Genomic DNA, 24,856 nt, shown 5'->3' with positions numbered 1-24,856 from the left:
CTGAACATATACTAATATTCATTTTATAAATTAGGTTTGTGGACGTAAAACAGATACATCTGTTTATTTGGTGTGCTTGTGGGGGGGTGGGGGACCGGCGGAGTGATATGATGTACTGCACACGGTTGGCTGTGATCAAATGTTTTGAGATCAAAATAATGACACATATAGGCTTCAAAATAACACATTGCTCGATTTCTATAAAATATATTTTATTGAAATAATTCACTTTAGAAACACTGAGGGTAACGAGTGTGTTTTGGCACTAGAGAAAGAAGAATGGCTCCATTTAATAAAAACTAGGTCAGGAAAATGCACGCTGACACATAGCAACAGCATTCACTGCGTCACCAAGCGCAACGTCACGCTTTTCTCTTTTCCCAAAACAAGAATTACAATGTTCAGGAAATTCAGTTTAACTGAATGATGGTTAGCTTCCATCGATTTATACTCTTCTGAGAACACTAGGAAGTAAATATGTAGATATCTGTCCAGTATTTAATGTTCTTCTTGTGACTTGTTTCTTTTACACATATTGAATTTCAACACTGTGGTACATATAAAGATAATCTTAATGAATTCTGCAGATGTAAAAAGAAATAAGGCAGTTCAGGTGACACAGGAATATAACCACAGCTATTGCACAATAATGATATTCCTCCTCATGTTGCTCTTCATCTTGTGAAAGGCCTCCAGGGTGTATGACACAAAATGGTAAAGTTATCCAAAGCTGAACACAAGAACATATTGCAATCAATGCAGAACTCTGTTCATTTTCTTCCTCCTTTAGAATTTATTTTTGGAGATACCTGTCAAACAAGAAATGTTTTCAAAATGAGCATGGTTTATGCAAAACAACTAAAGACATACAGCAGCATATAATCATAATATATACTTTTACAGTGCCCACAAAAAGTATTGGGGGCATATAGGCCTAATATAACTGCTTTAGATATCAAAACACCAAGCAAGTGGCATCTCCACATAAGAGATGCTAGAAATGTTCTACAACTAACTTTTGACTTTAAATCAACTGAAACCATCTTAACCTAGTAGCGTAACCACACATCTAGTTCACCTTAACTGTTCTACTAACCACAACCAGAAAGTGGTTTTTCCATCATTTCAAACCTAACAAACATGTAGGTTTGGCCTACATATTTAGGCCAAACCTGTTTAGCCTGAAATGCGTGCTTGTGCTGTCTTTCTTTCAAATAAATGACACTTGCTTGGATGTTTGTCATCTACCTCAATGACATTCAGACATGTAACCCTCTGGTCCTCTTCATTTAGGGGTCACACTTGGCTCCTTTGTGGTCAAAAGCGACCAAAGCCTTGAAATGTAATATATTTTTGTTCAGTAATATTCTTTGGTTATTATTTAAAATTTTGAGGGTATTTTTTGATACTATGCAATATTTATACAATTTTTATTAGCTATTTTCCCCCACTGATAATAATACACAATTTTTTTTAATATATTTAAATTATTTTTCAATTAAAGCAGTATTCCATGTTCCAAGGCATTTAAAATCCAGTTTTTTGAAGGTAGATTAGTGGCATCTGGTAGGAGTAAAAAAAGAAAAAACTTGTGTATTGCCATGGTGTAACCACTAGATTCCTATATAGTTCTATATAAAGTGGCTTATAAATTCTCTAGTGTTTTTTTTTTAGACATAATTAAATACTTATTTTTATTAAGTTGTGGATTTGGATTTATACTTAGACATTCTCAAAGACTACATTTTGTCAAGGTTTAGATTTTTTTTGTTTAAAATGATTTGAAGTTTCAGTTTTTGCATTATTTTACTACAGCCAAACCTGAACACAGAGGAGGACATTTTCTTACAACATCAAAATTCAATAAGTATGTTTTATTAGCTTAATAAATCTGGGTATGATCTGATTTCAATCTCTTATTTGAGTCTTTGACTCAATTTTACCATATTGTTACACCAGTTCATTTGTGTGTATAATAGTGTACTGTGAGTGTGTGTCTCTGTTTTGTACTCTTGTCTAACCTCTTCCTTGCTGTTCATTTTTTACTGCTTTGTGGCTGAAGTATTGTTTTTATTTCACACATTTGCAAAAACTTGCTCTGTTATAGTTGCGCTAGTATATATATATATATATATGTGTGTGTGTGTGTGCGGGGGTGGATGTCTCCATTTTGCACATCTTGTCACCTCCTCATTGCTGTGCACTTTTCTTCTGCACAGTGGCTGAATTGTAGTTTGTACCACCAAAAGATTCTCTGAGTTTTCATATTTTTTCGTATTTCCCATTCATTTCCTATGTTGGTCATTTTTGACCTCGAAGGAGCCAAATGTGACTAATTTTTTTGTTCTGACCCTTTAACATATCCGAATCATGTCCATGATTTTTTTTGTGTTCACAAAAGTCACCAAGTGTCATCCCATTCCGATGAAGCAAAAAAATTTAAAATTTCAAAATGTTAATTTTTCAGAGGACTAGAGGGTAAAGTGTTTCTAAAATAGTTTTTGGGGTCAAAGTATGTTAAACAATCAAAAGCATGCACTCACTTGTGCCCATCTTTTCAGGTTTGTAGGAGTTTTAAAATCTCCTCTCAATACCTAAGAAAAAACATCGAAAAATTAGAAAGGACTTTATTACGTTTACAAATAACTACACTCTTAAAAATAAAGGTTTCAAAGTTTTTTTTTTTTTTTTTTTGGCAGATGCCATAGAAGAACCATTTTTTCTTAATGTAAAGGACATTTTAATTATATTTTTCTACTATAAAGAACTTTTTGTGTAATGGAAAAGTTTTGTGTCATGTATGTTAAAGGGTTAGTTCACCCAAAAATGAAAATTCTGTTATTAATTACTCACCCTCATGTCGTTCCACACCCGTAAGACTTTCATTCATCTTCAGAATGCAAATGATGGTATTTCTGATGAAATCTGAGAGATTTCTGTCCCTCCATTGACAGCTATGCAATTGAAACTTTGACGCTTCAAAAAGTTCATAAAGAGATCGTAAAACTAATCCATATGAATGAATTGATCAGTGAATATATAAACAGAAGCTCAACCAAACCTGCTTGACGAGAACAAACCTCTTGCTGAAGCTCAAACGTGCTGCGTAACACAAGAATGAACCTCAAACATGCCTGAGTTTCCTATAGTTTACCACATCTGATGTAGATGTGGTAATGTTTACATGTGAATACAAGCCTAAATTAAATCTGTTCATCATATAAAGCGATCGTGTCTCTTCAGAAAATTTGGACTAAACCACTCAATTCATATGGATTAGTTTTACGATCTCTTTATGAACTTTTTGAAGCATCAAACTTTCAGTTGCGTAGCTGTCAATGGTGGGACAGAAGTCTCTCAGATTTCATCAAAAAGATCTTCATTTGTGTTCTCAAGATTAACAAAAGTCTTACAGGTTTGGAACACAATATTCATGACACAATATTCATTTTTGGGTGAACTAACTTTTAAAGGTTCTTCATGGAACCGGATGCCAATAAAGAACCTTTATTTTTTACGAGTGTAGCAACTCTGATCACATATCCTGTTAGGTCATATTCTTCGTTCAAATATACCCTTTGAGTATTGTTGATCACTTCAGGATCTGCTTGACCATAGTCTGGGGGATTGGCGTTGGGGTTGTATCCCAGCCTACGGAGCATTGGAGCGATGTTATCCATGTCCTCCTGGACGTCTGCTGGGATGTGTCCTACCCATCTTGTGAGAGCTTCCAGGTTAACTGGCTTGATCACCTGATCCGTGGAGCGTTCGGTTCTTAAAAACATAGTGAAAAGTGAGTATTGACAAGAAACAGTAGAATGCCTAAAACATGAAATTGAATTTCCCCCTACCTAGACAGTGATACCCCTCCTGGCTGGCCGATGGCCTCCTCATGGTGAAGCACCCCTTCATGCCACGGTGAATTCAGAAAACGCAGCACACGCTGCATGGTAGCTCGAGGCTGCAGCACCAGATCCTCATAGCGGACTGTCATACACCGCCTCTGGCCTACTGCCATACACTGGGAGAGCATCACTTCGATTGCATTGCTCCATTTAGTCAGACAGTCCCTGTAGCTGGAAAGGTTGAAGCCACCGATAGTCACTCGTCTGGAGATCATCGAGTGCACAGACGCCCGGCCGTCTCTGAGCATTAACAGGAATTTTGAGCTGGAAGGACAGATGATGACAGATGGAATGAGTAAAATGTCATTTTTATGGCATTTGAACAACAACAAAAAGCAAAGCAATTATTTTAGACATTTTTCTATTTGAATATATTTTAAAATGTAGGGTAGGTCACACACACACCTTAATTCTTTCTTCTGACCATAATTTAAATCTCATCTCAGCATTTTTGATGAATGGCTATGCTATTTTAAATTTTGTCATTTCATCTGAATATCAACATTTGTGAGATTTAGTTGGTCAAAACTGTTTTGAGTTTAACTGATCTAATTTTGTGCCTCTGGAAAATAGTGATCTATGACATTGTATTATGTTGAATATGAAAGTTATTTGTGTCTATTTGTTAATGAGGGATCTGTGGACACATTAATGTGTTTATATTTGTGGAGTAAAAGTTACAGTTCTTGTTTTGAAGTAAAATGATAAAATTAGACCCTTGGGGTAAGATGACCCACATCACAAGAATTGGCATGTTCACTAAAAAAAATGTATTGTTGGATTTACTTAAAAAAGCAGCGTCAAGTGGTTCCACACAACAATTTTAAGTAATTTGTACAAATAACAATTTAGTCATATGATAAAAGCAAATTCAAGTAAAGCTGACAAAATTCCTTTGAGTAAATACAAATTATTTAAATTTGTCACTGTTACATAATATTTATATGTGCAATTTATTTAATAATGTTGTATAAAAGTTTATTACATAAGGTTAAGACATTTATTGACTTAATTTACCTTATTCAATTAACTCTTTGCTCTACAAAATGCACTCAATGAAATAACTCTTTGAACAAACTCAATTTAATTTAGAGAAGGAATTCCATCCTAAACATACGTATATGAATGCCTACAGCCACTCCTCTGCATAATAGTAACCACAAAATTCAAAAACATTACAGACACTTCTCTAAAAACTGAACATTAAACACTAATATAAACTAACAACATCTTTCCCTTTACTGAAAAACACATAAAATAACACTTTAATCCCTATACTCTCCTAATGTAGTCCCTTGCAAAGCATGCTGAGAACTATACGGATCCACTGCCCAGTTAATTGTCAACATTAATTTGTGCAATGTTAAGTTGACTGAACAAACATTTATTAAGTATGACAATACTCATTTTATTAGAAACAACTCAGTTAAATTAAGTTCATGTAGTTACATGAGTTTTGTAATGTGTGAACAAGGATGATTTGAGTGAAACAACAGTGAAAGTTGTGTTACCACTTTTAAATGTAATAATTATTGTAATTAATGGGGCTATTATTCAGTATTTCCATGTATTAGATGTACATTTTAGACATCTTTGCTTTCATTACAACCTATGGGTTAGTTGAGTGAAATCATTACATCATAGTGCTGCTATTATGACATTTGTTCAATAAAATAATGTGCAATTAAATATGTAAATATTCATATGCCTATATAAGTCACATAACAATTTTACCTTTCACATGAATCGCTTTTACTTGGATTCTGCTTTGTCTGTCATCGGTTATTCAATTATTCAGCTAAATTGTCAAAATTCAATTTTAAACAGAATAGTTGATTTAGTATTTTACATGAATGACACTTTAAAAATAGGCAAATGTTTCTGTTTATTTCCTATAATAACACATTGGCTGATGCATCATCATCCTGCACATGGTAAACTTATATCTAAATATGTTACAATTTAAAAGTAAATGCACATTGTTCTTAAGGGGGCCATCTTTCCCCATCTTACCCTAATATGTGACCCTGGACCAAGAAACTAGTCATAAGTCGCACGAGTATATTTTTAGCAATAGCCAACAATACACTGAATGGGTCAAAATTATCGATTTTTCTTTTATGCCAAAAATCATTAGGATATTAAGTAAAGATCATGTTCCATGAAGATATTTTGTAAATTTCCTACCGTAAATATATAAAAAATGTATTTTTGTGAGTGGATATGCATTGCTAAGGACTTCATTTGGACAACTTTAAAGGCAATTTTCTCAATATTTAGATTTTTTAGATTTTCAAATAGTTGTATCTCGGCCAAATATTGTCCTATCCTAAAAAACCATACATCAATGGAAAGCTTATTTACTTTCATGTGATATATAAATCTCAATTTCATAAAATTGACCTTTTTGACTGGTTTTGTGGTCCATGGTCACATATATTCCTGTGATGCAAAGCAGAATTTAGTCTTCAGTGTCACATGATCCTTCAGAAATCTTTCTAATATGCTCAAGAAACATTTCTTATTATTATCAATTTTGAAAGCCATTGTGCTGCTTACCATAATATTTTTGTGGATTATTTGATGAACAGAAAGTTCAAAAGAATAGCATTTATTTAAAATACATTTTTATTGGTTATAATGTGAAAGTTTTTACTGTCGCTTTCAATTGAATGCATCACTGCTAGATAAAAGTAGAAATATCTTACTTGGGAAAAATGTGTGACAGATAAAGTGCGCTCTTCAGTGTAAACGGGTCTTTATTGCACAGCACTCGTGCAGGTTCTCCGTGACGTGCGATGACCTCCAGTATGAACGCGGTGGTTGCAGCGTCCAGCATCTCTTGACTGACCCCATCTTCCTCCAGAGCCCAGCGTTCCTGAGTCTGCCTGCCCCAGTTCTGCCGCAGGGACAGAATCCTAGGGATCACCCGCGTCTCTTCCCCGCAGCGAATGTCAGGGTGGGCGTCTAGCATGACACGCATCAAGGTGGTCCCTGATCGTGGAACCCCACCCACGAACACCATTGGAGTTTTGTGATTATACCGATATTGTGTCTGGTTCCAGTTTCGAACCAGTATAGACACCACGTGAGTTCTGGGAACCACTCCGTGGCATGCCAGCACTCGATATAGAGTCCTAGTAACAGTACACGTTCCGAACACGGTTAGCAGGAGTACAACTGCCCGTTTGACTGAGAGCCGCATCACTCTGAGGCATTGCCAGAAGAAAAATGCTAAGTTTAAACACCGAATTGACTTCACTTCCTCTGTTGGCTACTTCTGCAAATATTTAGTTGTTAACTGGAAGATTGCAGGAACTAGAGTGCACTTTTGATTAATCAGATCTTATCTACGAATCACACAGCGGTATTAAAAAATAAGCCTTTTTTGCATATTAAAAAGAAGGTGATTTTAAGCCACATGCATGACGTGCACAGGAAATATGGGCTGCAGGTAGAGCTGAAAAAAAAGATAATGCACTGATAAAGTGACATGAAACGAGATGCATTAAACGCACAACACATTAAGGACATGATTAACTCACCTTCACAAGACAAACAGTGAACATTGCATGATCTCCAGGCTTAATGCGCTGCAGTGTAGAGGAAGAGGAAGTGAACGCAGTTTAATAACAGACTTATCAGTTGAGATCTTTCCTGAGAGCCACAACCAGATCTCTACCAAAAACCTTCTTTTCCTGTGTCTCTGAGCATCAAACGTGCTAAATCTGTGCTGAATGATTGTTTGCTTAAAAGATGTAGGCTATAAAACGTGCAAATGTGAAAGTAATGCGACCATTTAACACTTTCAAAAGATTTCAAATTCAAAACATTTAAAGGAAATGGGTGTACTGAGAAACCAGAAAAGGTGTGAAACTTTGACTGGCTTGGTGTTTCCTGTGCAGACATAGGCTACTCATAAAATGTTATTGCTTGCAGATTGCTTTTTAATAGTTTGTTTATAACTTATGTATTTCAGAAGATTCCTCAGCAAATCTAGACACAAATACTGACATACAGTAAAAAGAGCTTTAAATATAGTCTATATATGTATGTATTGAATATAAATATGAATGTAGAAGTATTCGAAAAGATTTCCCCTACTCAAGTTTCACAACGGGTTCAAGTTGGTCACACAAATTCGCCATGTTAGCCAACATGCAGAAAGCTGCTTAGCATGATTTTTGTGACTGCTGATTCATAGATCAGAAGTGCAACAGCTGGGTTCCAGAAGTAAAAACTCTGCATTAGAAAATTTTAGAAGATTTTGAATCATAACTTATATAAACCTTTAAAGACAGAACTACTGTGAGCTATGAGGATGTTAATCGTATTCGCTTCGCTTCTTCTATTTCTTTAAATAATTATGTTTAAAGCTGCAGTCTGTAACTTTTTTTGGTTAAAAAAAAATCCAAAATCAATTTTTGAGCAAGTACATAACCAGCCAGTGTTCAAAACTATCTCCTTACCTTAGCCTGATTTATTTTTATAATAAAATTGGTACTGGTGGGTTTCTGCAGGAAATTCGAGCATGCTGCTGTTCGTCTTTGCGTCATTACGTCACATTTGTTTACATAAAGGAATCCCAGCTAGTAGACTATATCATGTGAGGCGGATCATTTATAGCCTTTTCTCACAGCAGCTGCAATAATTAAACATCATTTTGGTGGCAAATTGTAATCCAGAAAGGTCCAAATGACAGTCATCAGTGACAACTGGAGATTCACCCGTAGTCAAAAGCAAATAACTTCAGACTGCGGAGTGGCTACAGAAATTGAAATCTACAGGTAACGCTAATACACACTAAATACACATGCAATGCTGATGTTGTTAACAGTAACAATTTTAGAACAAAGTATAACAATAATAATTTGCACAGTTTGACGTGATCCGAGCTAAGCGATCATTAAATTTAATCAGCACAATTTATTGTAATGCTTTTTTCTCAGTTGGTCAGAATAAAAGTGGCAGACATGTTACTTAAGGGGCTTTCACACCGAATGGTTCTAGGAATTTAGTTCTAGCCACTAGGATAGTTCCCTGAGTACTAATTTCTCCCCCAGGCCATGTCCCTGGTTGCATTCGCACTGGAAATAGGAACTGCAAAGCGGGCGACAGCAGCGTCTTTAAGCGCGGCATTTACAAATGCTAAAAACCGGTGAATGGAGGATGCCGCCAGACCGCCTTCCGTATTCAGTGTTCGAAGAAAGTGTAAAATTCTTGCAGTTCACAAAGCTTACGCTACGTCTTCCCTATTCAACTTACGGAAAAAGCGTAACTGACGTGACGCCAGTTTACACTTTCTTCGTAACTTTAATATGGAAGGCGGTCTGGCGGAAGCTAGATATTTCACTTCATAACTTGTTAAATATGGATATTTTTATTACACAAATGCATTGCTTTGCTTCAGAGGGCCTTTATTAACCCCCCTGGAGCCATGTAGAGTACATTTATGATGGATGGATGTGGATGGAGACACTTTCTTCAGCTCATACTCGTTGGTCCCACTCGCTGTCATTATAATGCGTCAGGATATTTATTAATATTTCTCAGACTATGTTCATCAGAAAGAAGAAAGTCATGTACACCTAGGATGGCTTGAGGGTGAGTAAAGCTTGGGCTAATTTTCATTTGAAAGTGAACTAATCCTTTAAAACCATTTAGTACATAGTCTTATATCTTTGTCTTTTTGTCAGATTTTCAAGAACTTTCTTGCTTCAAATTGAAGTTTGTAATCTTGTGATTCACCTCGTAGCTGATTGTCTTGGTTCATGGCTTATAATTCTTTAACAAATGCACTAATGCACAAATGCTTGCTAATGCAGTGGACCTTTTTTCCCAACAAAATTTAACTTATGTGACCATAATGAGTGAGTTTGAGACTTGGCTTTTCTTAAGAGAAACATCTGAAATGCATGAGACTCCAGCAAAAGTCTCCATATTAAAGAGATTTAATTTGTACATTTTCTTTCCAATAGGCAGATTTTGTAATCAGTGGAGCATAAATGCCCTATTTCTGTCAGATCTCTTTTAAAATAGAAGCCTTTAATAAAATCAGGAGACATCAGGGTTAGAAAAGATTTAAATGAATTTATTTTTCACATTTCTTTAGAGAAATCAGTTACATTTTTTTTTCTTGATCTCCAAAATGAAGTATTCATTAAACAGCAGAGAACATTTCACATATACTTCAAAATAAATACATCATCTGGTCTCTGCTGCAGTAGGACATCACTTGCAGGGGGAAAAAATACTACTTTAAAACCTGCACTACAAACTGCTCTAAGTACAAAGACTTAAAAATGACAGCAGGCAGGATGGGCCACAGACAGACAGACATAGGACGGCGCCACCACGACGCCTTTAAATCGGAGCAAAGGGCTTCACGTACTTCAGGGTTTGACTGTCCCGTAAATCACGGTATTGAGGCGAAAGAACACTGTGTAAACCCATCACTTGTTTTTTTCCACTCACTTGTCACATCACACACACTCACACACACACACGCACATTTGTGAATGGCAGAATGAGAGCCTCCGGCTGTGAGTGCATCCGTGTTGAGTCACATGTTGTAAAACCACAGGCCGAACGATCTCTGCACTGATACTTCCTGTTTCACAGACCCTTTCCCTTCACGCCCCTCTCTCTCTCTCTCTCTCGGCTGATGAGTGCCCTTTCCTCTGGAGGTTGGGGAGGTGGGGAGAGTGGAATTGTCAGGATCTATTTACATCACTTCCTCTTAGAGCTGGAGCAATACGGGACGTGTCTGTGGGCCTCTTCATATGGACACCTCATATTCTCTCGTGTCCTGCAGAAAATAAACACAAGAGATGCTGTGAGGATTACATTTATGTTAGCATTACGGAGCATCTTGCAGTGTTTGAGCATGCAAAAACCTCATTGCAACCACAGGTGGTGTTGTTCTACTAGGTGATTTCCTGGACCTTGTTATGTGGTTCAGGATGGTTGGTTAGGCTGTTGCTAGGGTGTTTTGGTTTCCAGAGCTTTTCTATGTACAGTAGCTGCTATGGTGTTCTGGAAGGTTGCCAGGGCAGTGCTATGTGGCTTTGGATGGTTGCTAGGGAGTTGCTAGGTGGTTGCTAGGGTTTTCTGGGAGTTTGTAAGTGGTTTCTCAGACGTTTTGGATGATTGCCAAGACTTATGCAGTTGCTAGGATGCTCTGGGAAGTTGCCAGGACAGTGCTATGTGGCTTTGGATGGTTGCTAGGGAGTTGCTAGGTGGCTGCTAGGGTTTTCTGGAAGTTGCTAAGTGGTTTCTCAGATGTTTTGGATGATTGCCAAGACTTATGCGGTAGCTAGGATGCTCTGGGAAGTTGCCAGGAAAGTGCTATGTGGCTTTGGATGGTTGCTAGGGAGTTGCTAGGTGGCTGCTAGGGTTTTCTGGGAGTTGCTAAGTGGTTTCTCAGATGTTTTGGATGATTGCCAAGACTTATGCGGTTGCTAGGATGCTCTGGGAAGTTGCCAGGACAGTGCTATGTGGCTTTGGATAGTTGCTAGGGAGTTGCTAGGTGGTTGCTAGGGTTTTCTGGGAGTTTGTAAGTGGTTTCTCAGACGTTTTGGATGGTTGCCAAGACTTATACAGTTGCTAGGGTGGTCTGGGAAGTTGCCAGGGCAGTGCTATGTGGTTCCTAAGGGGTTCTAGATGGTTGCTAGGTGGTTGCTGGAGTTTTCTGGGAGTTTGTAAGTGGTTTCTCAGATGTTTTGGATGATTGCCAAGACTTACATGGTTGCTAGGGTGCTCTGGGAAGTTGCCAGGGCAGTGCTATGTGGTTCCTAAGGGGTTCTAGATGGTTGCTAGGTGGTTGCTAGGGTTTTCTGGGAGTTGCTAAGTGGTTTCTCAGATGTTTTGGATGATTGCCAAGACTTATCCAGTTGCTAGGATGCTCTGGGAAGTTGCCAGGACAGTGCTATGTGGTACCTAAGGGGTTCTAGGTGGTTGCTAGGAAGTTGCTAAGTGGTTGCTAGGGTTTTATCAGAGGTTTTGGATGATTGCCAAGACTTATGCGGTTGCTAGTGTGCTCTGGGAAGTTACCAGGGCTGTGTTATGTGGTTCCTAAGTGGTTCTAGATGGTTACTAGGGAGTTGCTTGGTGGTTGCTAGGTTGTTCTGAATAATTTCTATGGTGGTAATATGTAGTTCCCAAATGGTTCTGGGTGATAAGGCAGTTGTTAAAATGTTTGGGCCATTTGCCATGGCTTTTCTATGCAGTTGCTAGGGTGTTCTGGAAGGTTTCCAAGGTGGTGATATGTGGTTCCTAAGCGGTTCTGAGAGGTTGCTTGAACATTTGGGAGGATGGCCAGGGCAGGGTTGGGCAAAAATACATCAAAATGTATTTTAAAATAAAATACCAAATACTTTAATTTTAAGTGTATCAAAATAAACTACAAAATACAGCAGCCACACCATGTATCAAATTAAACTACTGTATTTTTGTATTTTTAAAAATACTAAAAAATACTTTTACAAGGAAGCATTAAATTTCTTCGCAAACCTTCCATCAAATGGCCTATTTGATCTATCCCTTCACCATTACACTGACTCAGTTGATTAAGTAAACAATGTTTGATAGCAACAGATTTTCTCTGCCCGAGTCATGCAATAAATCTGACATATGAAACCAGTTAAAGGCACAATATGTACAGTAGGATTTTTGGATTAAAATATCCAAAACCACTAGAAAAATGTTATATAATTTGTTGACCTGTGTACTTACATTATCCCAAATGTTTCCAAGAATGTTTAAATGCAGAGAAATGACATCATACCCTCAGTTTCCGGTTTTATTTTGTAGAAACCATGGAAAAACCAAAGATGCATTATATTCCTCATCTGCCTAATAAAACATATTATATGTTTTATTAGACAGATGAGGAACCGTTTGGATTCATTCATCGACAGAAAACTAATCATGTTATATAGCTTCTTGTTTAAATCTCGTTTTCTTGATTTACCGCGAGTACCATGTTTTACCATGACTAATATCTATCTAGCTTACTGCAGTGTGCAACAAGTTTTTCATAGCAGCTGCCAAGCGAACGCACAGAGTAGCACTATAACAACTTTCAACACACAAATGTATCTAATATAATAAACAGCGCTGCGTTACCCAACATACGCTAGACCAAAAAAAGCAGAAGCGGTGACTGTGGCATAATAAAAGTTCCGCTGCTCTCGAGACGTGTCACACTCGTCTCGCATTAGCAGTCTCTCCAGCGGTCTCGTTCAGCATCCCATGATTCCACAAAATCAAGGATAAGCGACTGAATAAGCGACCTCTAGCGGCGAAAATTTACATATTGTGGCTTTAACAGATCAAATATTCACATATCCCTGTGATCTCCCAGATGAAGGTTAGTTTTAAAGTAACCAACAGTTTAATGTTTAACAGTTTGTGAATGACTCATAATTGTATCCTAATTTAGTTACTTGGTGTTTGGTAACGAACGGCCTACTTTGCATCAGCAACACTGACTCAATGACAAACAAGTCATACATAAGACAACTGATGGCACCTGTATTCATAGCAACTAGTTTCTAACTAATGAATAAATTGACTGTTAATCATAAATATAGGGGGCTGCATTATGCATTATGTAAATTGGTAAACTATTTAGCCTAGGCTACTAAAACGAACACCAAAACTTAACACCTGTTGTGAACTCAACAAGTCTGGGCAAACTACTGAGTAGGCACCAATCAGAGGCCGCATTTTTATAATGTCATCATGTAGACTTACTAAGTATTTTACAGTATTTTAAAACTACAAAAATACAAAACTCTGAAGTATTTTGATACAAAATACAAAGCCTTTTTCATCAACCCTATCAAATACAAATTACAAAATACTATTTTGTATTTAAAATACGTTTTTGAAATACATGTATCACAAATACTGCCCATCCCTGGTTCAGATGTTTTGGATGATTGCCAGGACTAGGGTTCTCTGTGAGGTTGCCAGGGTAGTGCCATGTAGTTCAAAAGGGGTGCATAACGGTTACTAGGAAGTTGCTAGGTGGTATCTAGGGTGTTCTGGAGGGTTTCCAAGGTGGTGATATTTGGTTCATAAGGGGTTTTGAATGGTTGCTAGGGAGTTTCTTGGTGGTTGCTCAGATGGGCAACTTTGGTCACTGTCCTGCAGAGTTTGACCTGAACCAGCTAATCAATGTCTTTTACTATAAAGCTACAGTTCAGTGAGTTTTTATCAGGGTTGGAGCTCCAGGACCGAAGTTACCCATCCCTGATCTATGTGATTGCCAAGGCTTTGTTATGCAGTTGCTAAGGTGTTCTAGGAGACTCTCACCCCTCCAGTCTCGTAGAGGGGGTTGTCGAACTCGGTTTCCACCGTGATTTGGCTGTAGGGATGCGGATACATCAGAGGAAGCCTCAAGTTTGAATGATAACGGCACCTGAGGAACACAGAAGAATGTTTGACAGGGGTTCAAACCCAGCATATGTTCTCTCGTTTCAGAGCGTTCTCCCACCCACGCATATCATTTCACTTCAAGCCATTAAATGCTTTATGAAGAAACCAATCTCATTTCCACAACATTATTAGTACAAGCAGCTTTGAGCAGTCTATTAAATGAGCAACAAAACATGTGTAACTGCTCATGAACAATGGCAGCTGTTTACTGTTGTACAATAGAGTGCAACATTCGGGAAGTAAAAACTCCATTCATTTTCCTCATAAGGAAATTCATTTTGAACTATAACTTACAAAGCTTTAAAGACAGGCCTACTGTGAGCTACGAGGTTGTAAATCCATAGTATTTGCTTTTGCTGAAGACATCAGCCCGCTTTATTCCAGCTAATTTTTAAAATAATTGTGTGTAACAGTGGAATTCCTTGTGGAAAAACTACATTACCCATGATGCTGTACAGAAAGTTACACAAGTCAGAGAGTCGAAAAAAGCAAAACGCGCCAAAAGATCTTGTTAGCTCGCCCACTCCCATGAAACACTGCTTCATGGGATTATAGTTCTTTCCCTCACTAAAGCTGTTAAGTTCACAGTCTTGTACCTTTGTCTTTTTGTCCAATTTTCAACTTTTTTGCTTCAAATCAAAGTTTGTAGTACTGTAATTCACCTTGTATCTGACTGCCTTGGTTAATGGCTTATATAACTCTTTAACAACGACTATTTTAAAATCCCTATGGGAAAAATGAATGAAAAAATACTTCCGGAACCAGCACCACTGAAAAAGGGGGCAGGCGCTAATGCACTCTATTAGTAATACTAACACTTTCCACAGTATATTGCTCACCTTGTGACATAGATGTAGGCTCCTCCCAGTAAAACAGACACTAGCAGCACCAGTATAAATATTGCTAGAGCCATACTTCCCCCATCAAAAGAAGAGTCTGCCGCAGCCTCAGCCACTAGACAGGACACAAAGATGAAATATGTTAATAATTCATGTTCGCCTGCTTTTCCCACTACAACAACCATGAAACTTTATAAAATCTCTCTGATAACAAGTGTAACAAGAGGATAAATGAGTAAACACTTAGATTAGAGCTGCATGATTCTGGATAAATTGAGAATCACCATTTTTTTTGGTTCAAATAGAGATTATCCCACCATTCTGAACAGACAACTAAACAAAATAACATGTAATTTACTAGAGGTTCTGACAAAATGTTCATTGCTGTAGTAGTCTATTTATAAAACGTATACATTTTTAATTTGAATTAATTATTTAAACAAAAATCGGTTTGAATGATTGATTCAATGACTCACTCATAAATATTTCAATTGTTTCATTACTGGATCAATCATTTTTGAACAAATCTCTTTAATGAATGATTTAATGACATACATTTTTTAAGTCACTTGTCGCCACCTAGTGGCCTAATGATGTAATTGATACAATCCTTATTTGAAGCAGCAAGTTACTTTCAAAAGGATTTGCTCTATTTTGATCGCTTCTGTAGACATCAGTGTTTATATCCAAGCTATAAACTTTTATCCAAGTTCTTCTGTGATAATATGAAGATTTGTAACACAGAAATAACGAAACTGCGTGGTTGAAAAGATGTTTGTGATGCTGTTTCATATCTATACATGACATTTGCTCTCTCTGGAACAGCGGTAGCGCCAACGCAGATATGAATGCTTGATCATACTTGTCAAAGGGTTAATAGACAGGAAAATCGTTGTCATTCAGGAATGAGATTGCGTGGATGTTTGAATCGAGTGTGGTAGATTTTCCCCTACGCCCCTAAGTTACCTGTTCCTGGGGCGTCTTCTAATCGACACCCGAGTGTCTCCTAATCGACACTCAATACATTTCCTGATCTTTCGGAGCGTCTCCTAATCGACACTCAATAGTACTCGGAGCGTCTCCAAATCGACACTCAATAATATATGATCTTTCGGAGCGTCTCCTAATCGACACTCAATAATATCTCGGTCAACGTCCTGACCCTCAAAAACCTAGTGTTCCCTAACCTGACTTGCTGTGCAGCAATAACCAGAGACTCCAGTTTTTGTCCTTCAAAGCTTTAATCACGGCCGGGAGGGTTCCCATCAATCCCAGAGAATCTCTCTCCGAACAAAGGAATACAGCAGGTTTTATAGGATTTCAGGTACATTTCACAGTCAGTAGAGCATGATCTATTACTCATTATCATCAGTCTTAATATGATTGGTTCAGATTTAAGAAAAACATCTCAGTTCCTCTGCCCCGCTTACTGGCGGAGTAAATTTAGATTAGAACAACTGAATCACAAGACTATTTTTTTATCCTTAGAAGGATGTTGTCTAGCCAGCACAGCAGAATTTTTCCACTTGTTACAACACTCAGTCCTAGTGACTATTTCTCTATTTCAAAGTTAGCTTATTAGGCCTGTAGAAGAAAAGAAATGTTAGTTCATTATTAATTAGTTCAAAAATTCCATCACACGAGATCGCAATCTTTTAACGATTAATCGTGCAGCTCTAACTTAGATTCAATCTATAAAATTAAAACCTTTGCTTACATTAGTACATTATACAATAAAACTTACCCTCTAGTGCATGATTGCCAGAACATTCATGATTGGCTGAAAATATCAGGGAAAAAATAATACATATTTCAGCTTCTAATATATTATATAATAATATAATAAAACAATAACAATGGTCATGAAAATGTATTTTGCTTTATGTAGTGTTCACATCATAGATATTTAAAAATTTTTTTTTTGAATATTATTTAAATATCTGCTATGCAGCTTCATTAGGGTAGTTATAAACAGAAAACAAAATGCATTATTTTTTTAAAAGGTAAAAAAAAAAAAAAATAGTATTTTTTTTTATAACAGAAGAAAAAAATTCATCTTTGTATAAGGGATAAACCCCTCATATACATGCTAATTCTCTGTAAATACCTCTGTAAATATTGTTTCTTACCTCTGCAAAGAGGTAATGGACCACTCCAAAATGATGGATTTCCCAGAATGCACTTGATGGCCATCTCCCCAATGAGCTCATAGCCTTGGTAGCACATGAAGGTTAGAGACTCTCCCGGTAGGTAAAGCCTTTTAGATAATATCTGGTAGCCGTTGTCAGGAAGGCCGGGATTCTCACAGGACACGGACTCTTCCGCTATTATACAGAGTAAGAAATAAAGTCAGGAATAATTAAAAAGAAATTTAAATATAAAATACAGAAATTCTGGACAAAACATTTGTGGGAACTCACAAACGCAATGTGGCAAGCGAGACGTCCAAACAGGGGTGCCGGGTTCTCGACCATAGCAAGTGAGTGTGGCGCCGCCCTGCAGGATGTATCCGGGAATGCAGCTATACTGGATAGTGGTGCCAACCAAGAGTTTGGGATCAGACAGAGTGCGTGTGGAGTGCTCCACGTGTCCAGGGTCTGTGCAGTACATAACTATTGAGGGGAAGGGAGGAAAAAGAGACAAAACTGAGAAGGATGACATTTGAATCTGCTGAAAGTAAAAGTTCTTCAGACTCCAATTGCAAAGACACCCAACTATGCTGGACTCACTCTTCTCACAGAACGGAGGCTGGGTGTTCCAGCTTAGGTCCACCTGACAGGTCAGGGTTTCACTGCCCACGAGGTCGTACCCCGGGTCGCACTGATATGTGATACGGGCTCCGCGCACCAGTGCTGCATGAGACGTGGTCTTCCAGCCGTTCTGGATCTCAGGTAGATCTGGACAGGAGTCATTGCGTGATACCTCTGGAAAACAGGGGTAAAATGGTTAGCCTCTTCTACTCCTCACACATAAGTTACAGATTTGAAATGTTTTGTGCATAATCTGTTTATTGAATTTTTACAGTATTAACAGGATAAAGATACTAGAGGGGGCGGTCATGGCCTAACGGTTAGAGCGTCAGACTGGTAACCCGAAGGTTGCGGGTTCAAGTACTCAATACTGGTGCACTTGAGCAAGGCACTTAACCCTCAATTGCTCTCCGGGTGCCACAGTAAAAATGGCTGTGCACACATGCTTGTACACTATGGAAGCGTGTTTCCGCAATTAGAAGTTTATATTCCACAATTCTGAGAAAAAAAGTCAGAATTGCAAGTTATAAACTTGCAATTGTGGGAAATAAAGTCTGAATTGTGAGATATAAACTTGGAATTACAGGGGGAAAAAAGTCAGAATTGTGAGATAAAAAGTCGCTATTACCTTTTTTATTTTTTATTCCACAGCAGAATGAAGCTTCAATACAGTACCTACACACTAGATTAGCCGTAAGAGGTGCGTTATTACTTAAGATTTTTTGTCTAGCAGATGATAAAAGTCCCATCTACATTGATTAAAGGAGAGATCTGCGTCATAAAGACCAGAATACCATTTAAATAAAGAATATCAATAAAATTAGGGTGGGTTTTATTGACCCAGGCCAGTAAGTAACCACCCAGAACACTCTGGTGACCACACAGCAAAGCGCTAACAGCTAACAACCACCCACAACAACACCCTAGCATCTCGGAGGGACTTATGCATGGGCAAGCACCACTCACTCATTTTTAGGAAATGTAAAATCTAGTTTTATATTATTTTTGGCCTTTTTGGAATCAAAAAGTCAACTTGAACTTGCTTCGCCCACATAAACGTGTTGGCTTGGTGTGTAGGAGCATATGCGCTAACCGCTAGGTCAGAGATCTGACAATTTTACTTCTTTATTCATAAGATTTCAGATCTTGTAGCTGGCAAAAGAATTATAAATAAATGTAAAAGGTCTAAGCAAATGAATTTTTTATTTAAAGGCATTCAAAACAGTTTTTCAACAGATCAATTATTCTTAGCATGGCTGGATGTTCGTGTATGATGTTAGCGCAGTGCTAATGGGGTTTTCTTTAGATTCCACATGCATTCAGTTCATGAGCGGTTTGATAATGTGCAAATCAGCCGCCATTATGAATTCATAGGGCATCAGTGACCTTTATTCTCTTGGGAACTTTATCCTCTACCATTATACGAACATAAAAAGAGAATCTCTGTCTCTTTAGTTCAAGCCATTACTGGAGATTGCATGCGAAAGTGCTATGTGTGTGTGTGTGTGTATCCTATGGGAGAGGATAGAAACAAAACTAAATGTGAATGAATGAGGGCAGCCAGGAGAGAAGGAGGAGAAGAGAATGATGGGAGATTTCAGGAGCTGAAAAAAGTTGCGCCTCTGCAAAAAAAACCCCCAGCATTGATTGAAATGCATGTCGACCGCTTGAGAACATAATGAATCGGTTGAAGTAATTTAAAAAGAAAGAGTTGCATTGAGACTCTTTGTGAGTTTGTGAGACTCATGCCAGACTGAAAGTTTGCGTATAAAGCTTGTCTTTAAAAGTGAGAGGTGGGAAATGAAATACTGTGACGGACTAATTTCATTCAGCCAGACTTTTGGCTATCAACAAAGTCTGGCCCAGTGTTGTTATTGTTAACTAAAACTAAAAACTACTATAAAAATGACATAAAAAACTAAATGGGAAATGTTGGCAACTAACTGAAATGAAATGTTGAATATATATATATATATATATATATACGTGTGTGTGTGCATGTTGGTGCCGATAGCCTTGTGGGCAGCACACCAACATATAGCGACCCGAGTACGAGTCCCGGCTCATGGGCCTTTCCCGATCATGTCCCCCTCTCTCTTTCCCAATTTGCGTCCTGTCTGCTTCCTGTCCTATCATAATAAAGGCAAAAATGCCAATATGCTAAATATACAGTATTTATTGTTTATTTTATTAATTTTTCTTATATTTATCATAATTATGTATGAAATATTTAGTTTAATATTACTGTGTGTGTGTGTGTGTATACATACATATATATATATATATATATATATATATATATATATAGGTATCTAATTATATCTAATAAATATAATTATATTTATAATTATTAAAAAATTATGTACATTATATATAATGGATTAGAAAAGTTGACTTGGCAACTAACTGAAATAAGATAAGTTTAAGTTGAATTACTAAAAATAAATCAAAAATAAAAATACACAATACAGTTAAATAGAAATATTTTAAAAAAGGGATATCAAAAAAATAATAATTAGAAAGTGTTGTGTTCTCGAAGATATTTTACATATTATACAAACAAAACTCTTCAGCTCCAGAAAAAACACTCTTCTTGCCATTTCTTTGCAATATGCATGAGACTGAGACTAATTTATGCCTTTTAACTGTTAGCTAGAGTGTCCTTACCCATGTAGTTGATGATAAAACCCTCACCCTTCCCAAAGACCAGGCCGGCTGGGTCTGAGTGGAAGGTAATGGTGAGGTCAGGGGTCGAGGAGGACATCTTAAACGGGCTGGTGCCCCCAACAAACTGGCCCAATATACGCGTTGTGACCTCATCTCCATCCAAAATGGTTAGCATATCACTGTCGCTCAGATTCAAGCTAATGAGAGAGAGAGAGAGAGACAGTGGGCGAGAGGTGAGTGGTGTGGGAGGAAATGAGAAAATGAACGAGTCATTCAGGCGGTTTGGTGAGTCATCGCATCCAGCAGGTCTGTGGGTTTCATTGGATTTCAGCAGCAGCTTGACGCATCAGCCACCAGAGCAGCTAAACCAGCAGACTTTGCTGTTGTTCTCAGAACAGAATGTTCCAGATGGACTTACAGCTGCACGTCCAGCAGGACGCGTTTATCCTCGCCGGCGTGAATCCTCCAGCTGCAATCTTCGCCCTCCCCGTACCATTCGGGCCAGTTTGGGGACAGAATAACGCCGCTGGGGCCGGACAGGTCACCGCCACAGAGAGCTGCAGAGAGTCGACAGACACATGTCACATTGATTTCTCTGTCACATTGTTGTCTATCTCATGATTCAGTGGAACAAATTTCAATATATATATATATATATATATATATATATTATATATATATATATGTGTATATATATATATATATATATATATATATATATATATATATATACATATTATATATATATATATATGTGTATATATATATATATGTATATATAAAATATTTAATTCAGTTGAATAACTGTAGCTTCAATCCCATACAACTCATCCAACACGAGCTGCAGAGTTGTACATAGTGCAGCAGGAATCAGAGTTTACTGTTTAAGAGAGTAAGTGACGAGATGACTGACAAGACCACGGCGGAGGATTCGTTGCACAACAGTGCAAGCATCTGATAAATGTCTTATCTTGTAGAATGCGCGCTCAGCACCACCGCTCCCTATTCACAGAGTAGGCGTGATCGCAAAATCGAAAGCGAAAGTAAAACGCGAGCGCACACTCAAATGTGATTTCAATACCCGCATTTTGAAAACGGCTCCCTGATGCATGCAAATATCTCCCAATATGAAAGCTATCTTAGGCTGGGCTGTGTAGTTGTAACCATCACTTAGCTCTGTTTCCTGCTTGTTTGCACTTTGAATATTGAGAGAGTACTTTGATTATGGTTAAACAGTATAGTGAACATATATATATATATATATACACAGTGCTGCTTGAAAGTTTGTGAACCCCTTGCAGAATCTGTGAAAATGTGAATAATTGTAACAAAATAAGAGGGATCATACAATATGCATGTTATTTTTTATTTAGTACTGTCCTGAGTAAGATATTTTACATTCATTTTTTTTACATATGGTCCACAAGACAAAAAAATAGCTGAATTTATAAAAACGACCCGCTCAAAAGTTTGTGACCCCTTGATTCTTAATACTGTGTGTGGTTACCTGGATGATCTACGGCTGTTTTTTTGTTTTGTGATGGTTGTTCATGAGTCCCTTGTTTGTCCTGAGCAGTTAAACTGCCCAATATTCTTCAAAAAAAATCCTCCAGGTCCCGAAAATTCTTCAGATTTCCAGCATCTTTTGCATATTTGAACGCTTTCCAGCAGTGACTGTATGATTTTGAGATCCATCTTTTCACACTGAGGACAACTGAGGGACTCACACACAACTATTAAAAAAGGTTCAAACATTCACTGATGCTCCAGAAGGAAACACGATGCATTAAGAGTCAGGGGTGAAAACTTTTGAACAGGATAAAGATGTCCAAATTTTTCTTATTTTGTTTAAATGTAATTAGTTTTTTTCATTTAGTACTGCCCTTCGGAAGCAACAGAAGACACTTAAATGTTTGCCAGAAGACAAATTAAGTACAATATTCTTTGATCTTCAAATTCAAAAGGTTTTCACCCCCCGTCTCTTAATGCATCGTGTTTCCTTCTGGAGCATCAGTGAATGTTTGAACCTTTTTTAATAGTTGTGTGTGAGTCCCTCAATTGTCCTCAGTGTGAAAAGATGGATCTCAAAATCATACAGTCACTGCTGGAAATGGTTCAAATACACAAAAGATGCTGGAAAACTGAAGAATTTTTGGGACCTGGAGGATTTTTTTTAAGAATATTGGGCAGTTTAACTGCTCAGGACAAACAAGGGACTCATGAACAACCATCACAAAACAAAAAAAAAAAAAACAGTCAAAGATCATCCAGGTAACCACACACAGTATTAAGAATCAAGGGTTCACAAACTTTTGAATGGGGTCATTTTAATAAATTCAGCTATTTTTTTGTCTTGTGGACTTTATGTAAACATTGTTTATATAAAATATCTTATTCAGGACAGTACTAAATAAAAAAATGACATGCATTTTGTATGATCCCTCTTATTTTGTTAAAATTATTCACATTTTCACAGATTCTGCAAATGGTTCACAAACTTTCAAGCAGCACTGTGTAAATATATATGTTCACTATACTCTAAAGTGTGTCCTGTATATTTGGCTGTGATTTGAATGTGCATTTCAATATTAATTGCATGTGACACCCATGCGATAACAAGCGTGTGTAATACATCATGTGGGGTTGACCAGTGTTATGTTCAGCTGTTATCTATTACAACCTATTGTCAGTCACAGAAAAACTCATTTATCCCATCTAAAGATGAATTACAACAAGGTTAAATATAGGGCAATAACTAATACTGATCAACTACTGATGATTAGGCCAACACAATATTCATCAGCCTAGCAGCAAAAAATATGAAATTCTAAAAAGCACTAGTAGATCAAAGGCTGTTTTGGATATTAACATGCCATTAACATTCAACGCAATTACCATAACATAATTAGAGAAAATGTTCCAATTAGCTTCAAATCTGCCATCCCATGACATTTAGCAAATGATTAATGTTATCTCGTAGTGATGTGTATTATGTAACATGTAGGGTAATGTTATAGTCTGGCGTAGATGTCGTAGTGTCACGAGTCTACCTTTGCAGAGCGGCTCTGTGTCGTTCCAGTAGGGGTCTCGTGTGTTGATGCACTCAATGACGGGCGGGCCCTGCTCCAGCGAGTGGCCGGGGTCACAGGTGAACTGCACCACCGTCCCAACGCCGTAAGTCGGGTCTGTCGTGCTGAAGTTTCCATTTTGGATGTACGGCTCATAGCAGTGGCCCTTCTCGAATGCTAAACGTGAAGAATTAGAAGTTCTGTTACCTTGAGCTAACAATAAACAATCCAGAGAAACATGTTGGATGTTATTTATATATATGTTAAAATATATATGTTATTGCATGAGATATACTATAAGATATGAATATAGAATAATAATAAAAAAAACTTTACAATAAGGTTCCATTTGTTAACATTAGTGAACATGAACTAACAATGAATACACTTCTAAAGCATTTATTAATGTTTGTTAATGTTCATTTCAAGATTTACTAATACATTCTTAAAATCAAAAGTTGTATCTGTTAATATTATTTAATGGACCTGAGCTAACATGAACTAACAATGAACAGTTGCATTTGTATTAACTAATGTTACCAAATATAAATAAATACTTGCTGTTTGATGAATCTGCCTGACATATTTTGTGTTACAGAGATCAAACCGGCCTACCTTCGTAACGTATATTGAAGCCAGTGTTGTGACTGTTAGGTTGGTCTGTTATAAACTGGACCCGAACAGCCGGGCCTTCGCTGATCACTCCTTCAAACGGGATTGGGCCACCATGGCCGGAATCAAACAGGACCACCGAACCTGCGTTGAGGCCGCTCCATAAGACAAGCCTGTATCATGGGAGAAAGGCTGAGCCGCTTATATACATATAAAAAGCATGCATTGATTTAAAAGATACGTGCATTTACCTGTCTGTCGGACCCAACACCATTCTCTCCAAATGCAGGTGCAGCCTTTGGCCATTAGGAGCCTCCAGTGACCAAGAGCAGCTGCGGTCCAGGGTGCTGTTAGGGCCCGAATGGGGTGAGGGGGACAGAACACGGCCCACCATGGCGTTTTTTACAACCCCGCCACACAAAGCTGGAAAAGAACATATGGAACATGTGTAACTAAGAGAAAGGGTTGTGATTCATTTTTTAAAATACATAATAAAAGAAAGTATAATATTAAAGTTGTTATATATATATATATATATATATATATAATTTTTATTTACAAAAAATATGTAT

The 24,856-nt window shown here is 37.5% G+C and overlaps 2 protein-coding genes across 3 annotated transcripts in view; both read right to left on the bottom strand.

Moving 5' to 3' along the window:
- Positions 1–191: 191 nt before the first annotated feature.
- tpst2 (tyrosylprotein sulfotransferase 2) lies at positions 192–7,720 on the bottom strand. Its single transcript, XM_051908144.1, has 6 exons — positions 7,451–7,720; positions 6,614–7,365; positions 3,852–4,169; positions 3,576–3,774; positions 2,544–2,594; positions 192–809 (listed from the first exon to the last, which is right to left on the bottom strand). Exons 2-6 carry the CDS (start codon positions 7,108–7,110, stop codon positions 771–773), a joined length of 1,104 nt encoding a protein of 367 aa, XP_051764104.1. The 5' UTR covers positions 7,111–7,365; positions 7,451–7,720; the 3' UTR covers positions 192–770.
- Positions 7,721–9,975: 2,255 nt separating this feature from the next.
- Positions 9,976–24,856, bottom strand: part of LOC127520189 (seizure 6-like protein) — a 52,073-nt gene continuing 37,192 nt past the window's right edge. For both annotated transcript variants that reach the window (XM_051908119.1, XM_051908117.1), the window contains exons 6-17: positions 24,536–24,707; positions 24,288–24,457; positions 23,655–23,849; positions 21,023–21,161; positions 20,605–20,801; positions 17,917–18,111; positions 17,608–17,799; positions 17,317–17,511; positions 16,932–16,967; positions 15,188–15,302; positions 14,226–14,331; positions 9,976–10,713 (exon numbers count right to left, since the gene is read on the bottom strand). In XM_051908119.1, the coding sequence (XP_051764079.1) occupies positions 10,684–10,713; positions 14,226–14,331; positions 15,188–15,302; positions 16,932–16,967; positions 17,317–17,511; positions 17,608–17,799; positions 17,917–18,111; positions 20,605–20,801; positions 21,023–21,161; positions 23,655–23,849; positions 24,288–24,457; positions 24,536–24,707 (1,742 nt within the window). In that variant the 3' untranslated portion in view covers positions 9,976–10,683. The remainder of the gene's footprint in view (positions 10,714–14,225; positions 14,332–15,187; positions 15,303–16,931; positions 16,968–17,316; positions 17,512–17,607; positions 17,800–17,916; positions 18,112–20,604; positions 20,802–21,022; positions 21,162–23,654; positions 23,850–24,287; positions 24,458–24,535; positions 24,708–24,856) is intronic.

This window comes from Ctenopharyngodon idella, chromosome 10 (genome assembly GCF_019924925.1).
Source record: "Ctenopharyngodon idella isolate HZGC_01 chromosome 10, HZGC01, whole genome shotgun sequence".
Lineage (NCBI taxonomy): Eukaryota > Metazoa > Chordata > Actinopteri > Cypriniformes > Xenocyprididae > Ctenopharyngodon > Ctenopharyngodon idella.
Note: the sequence above shows the minus strand (reverse complement) of the source record. Positions and strands in the feature narration are given on the sequence as shown.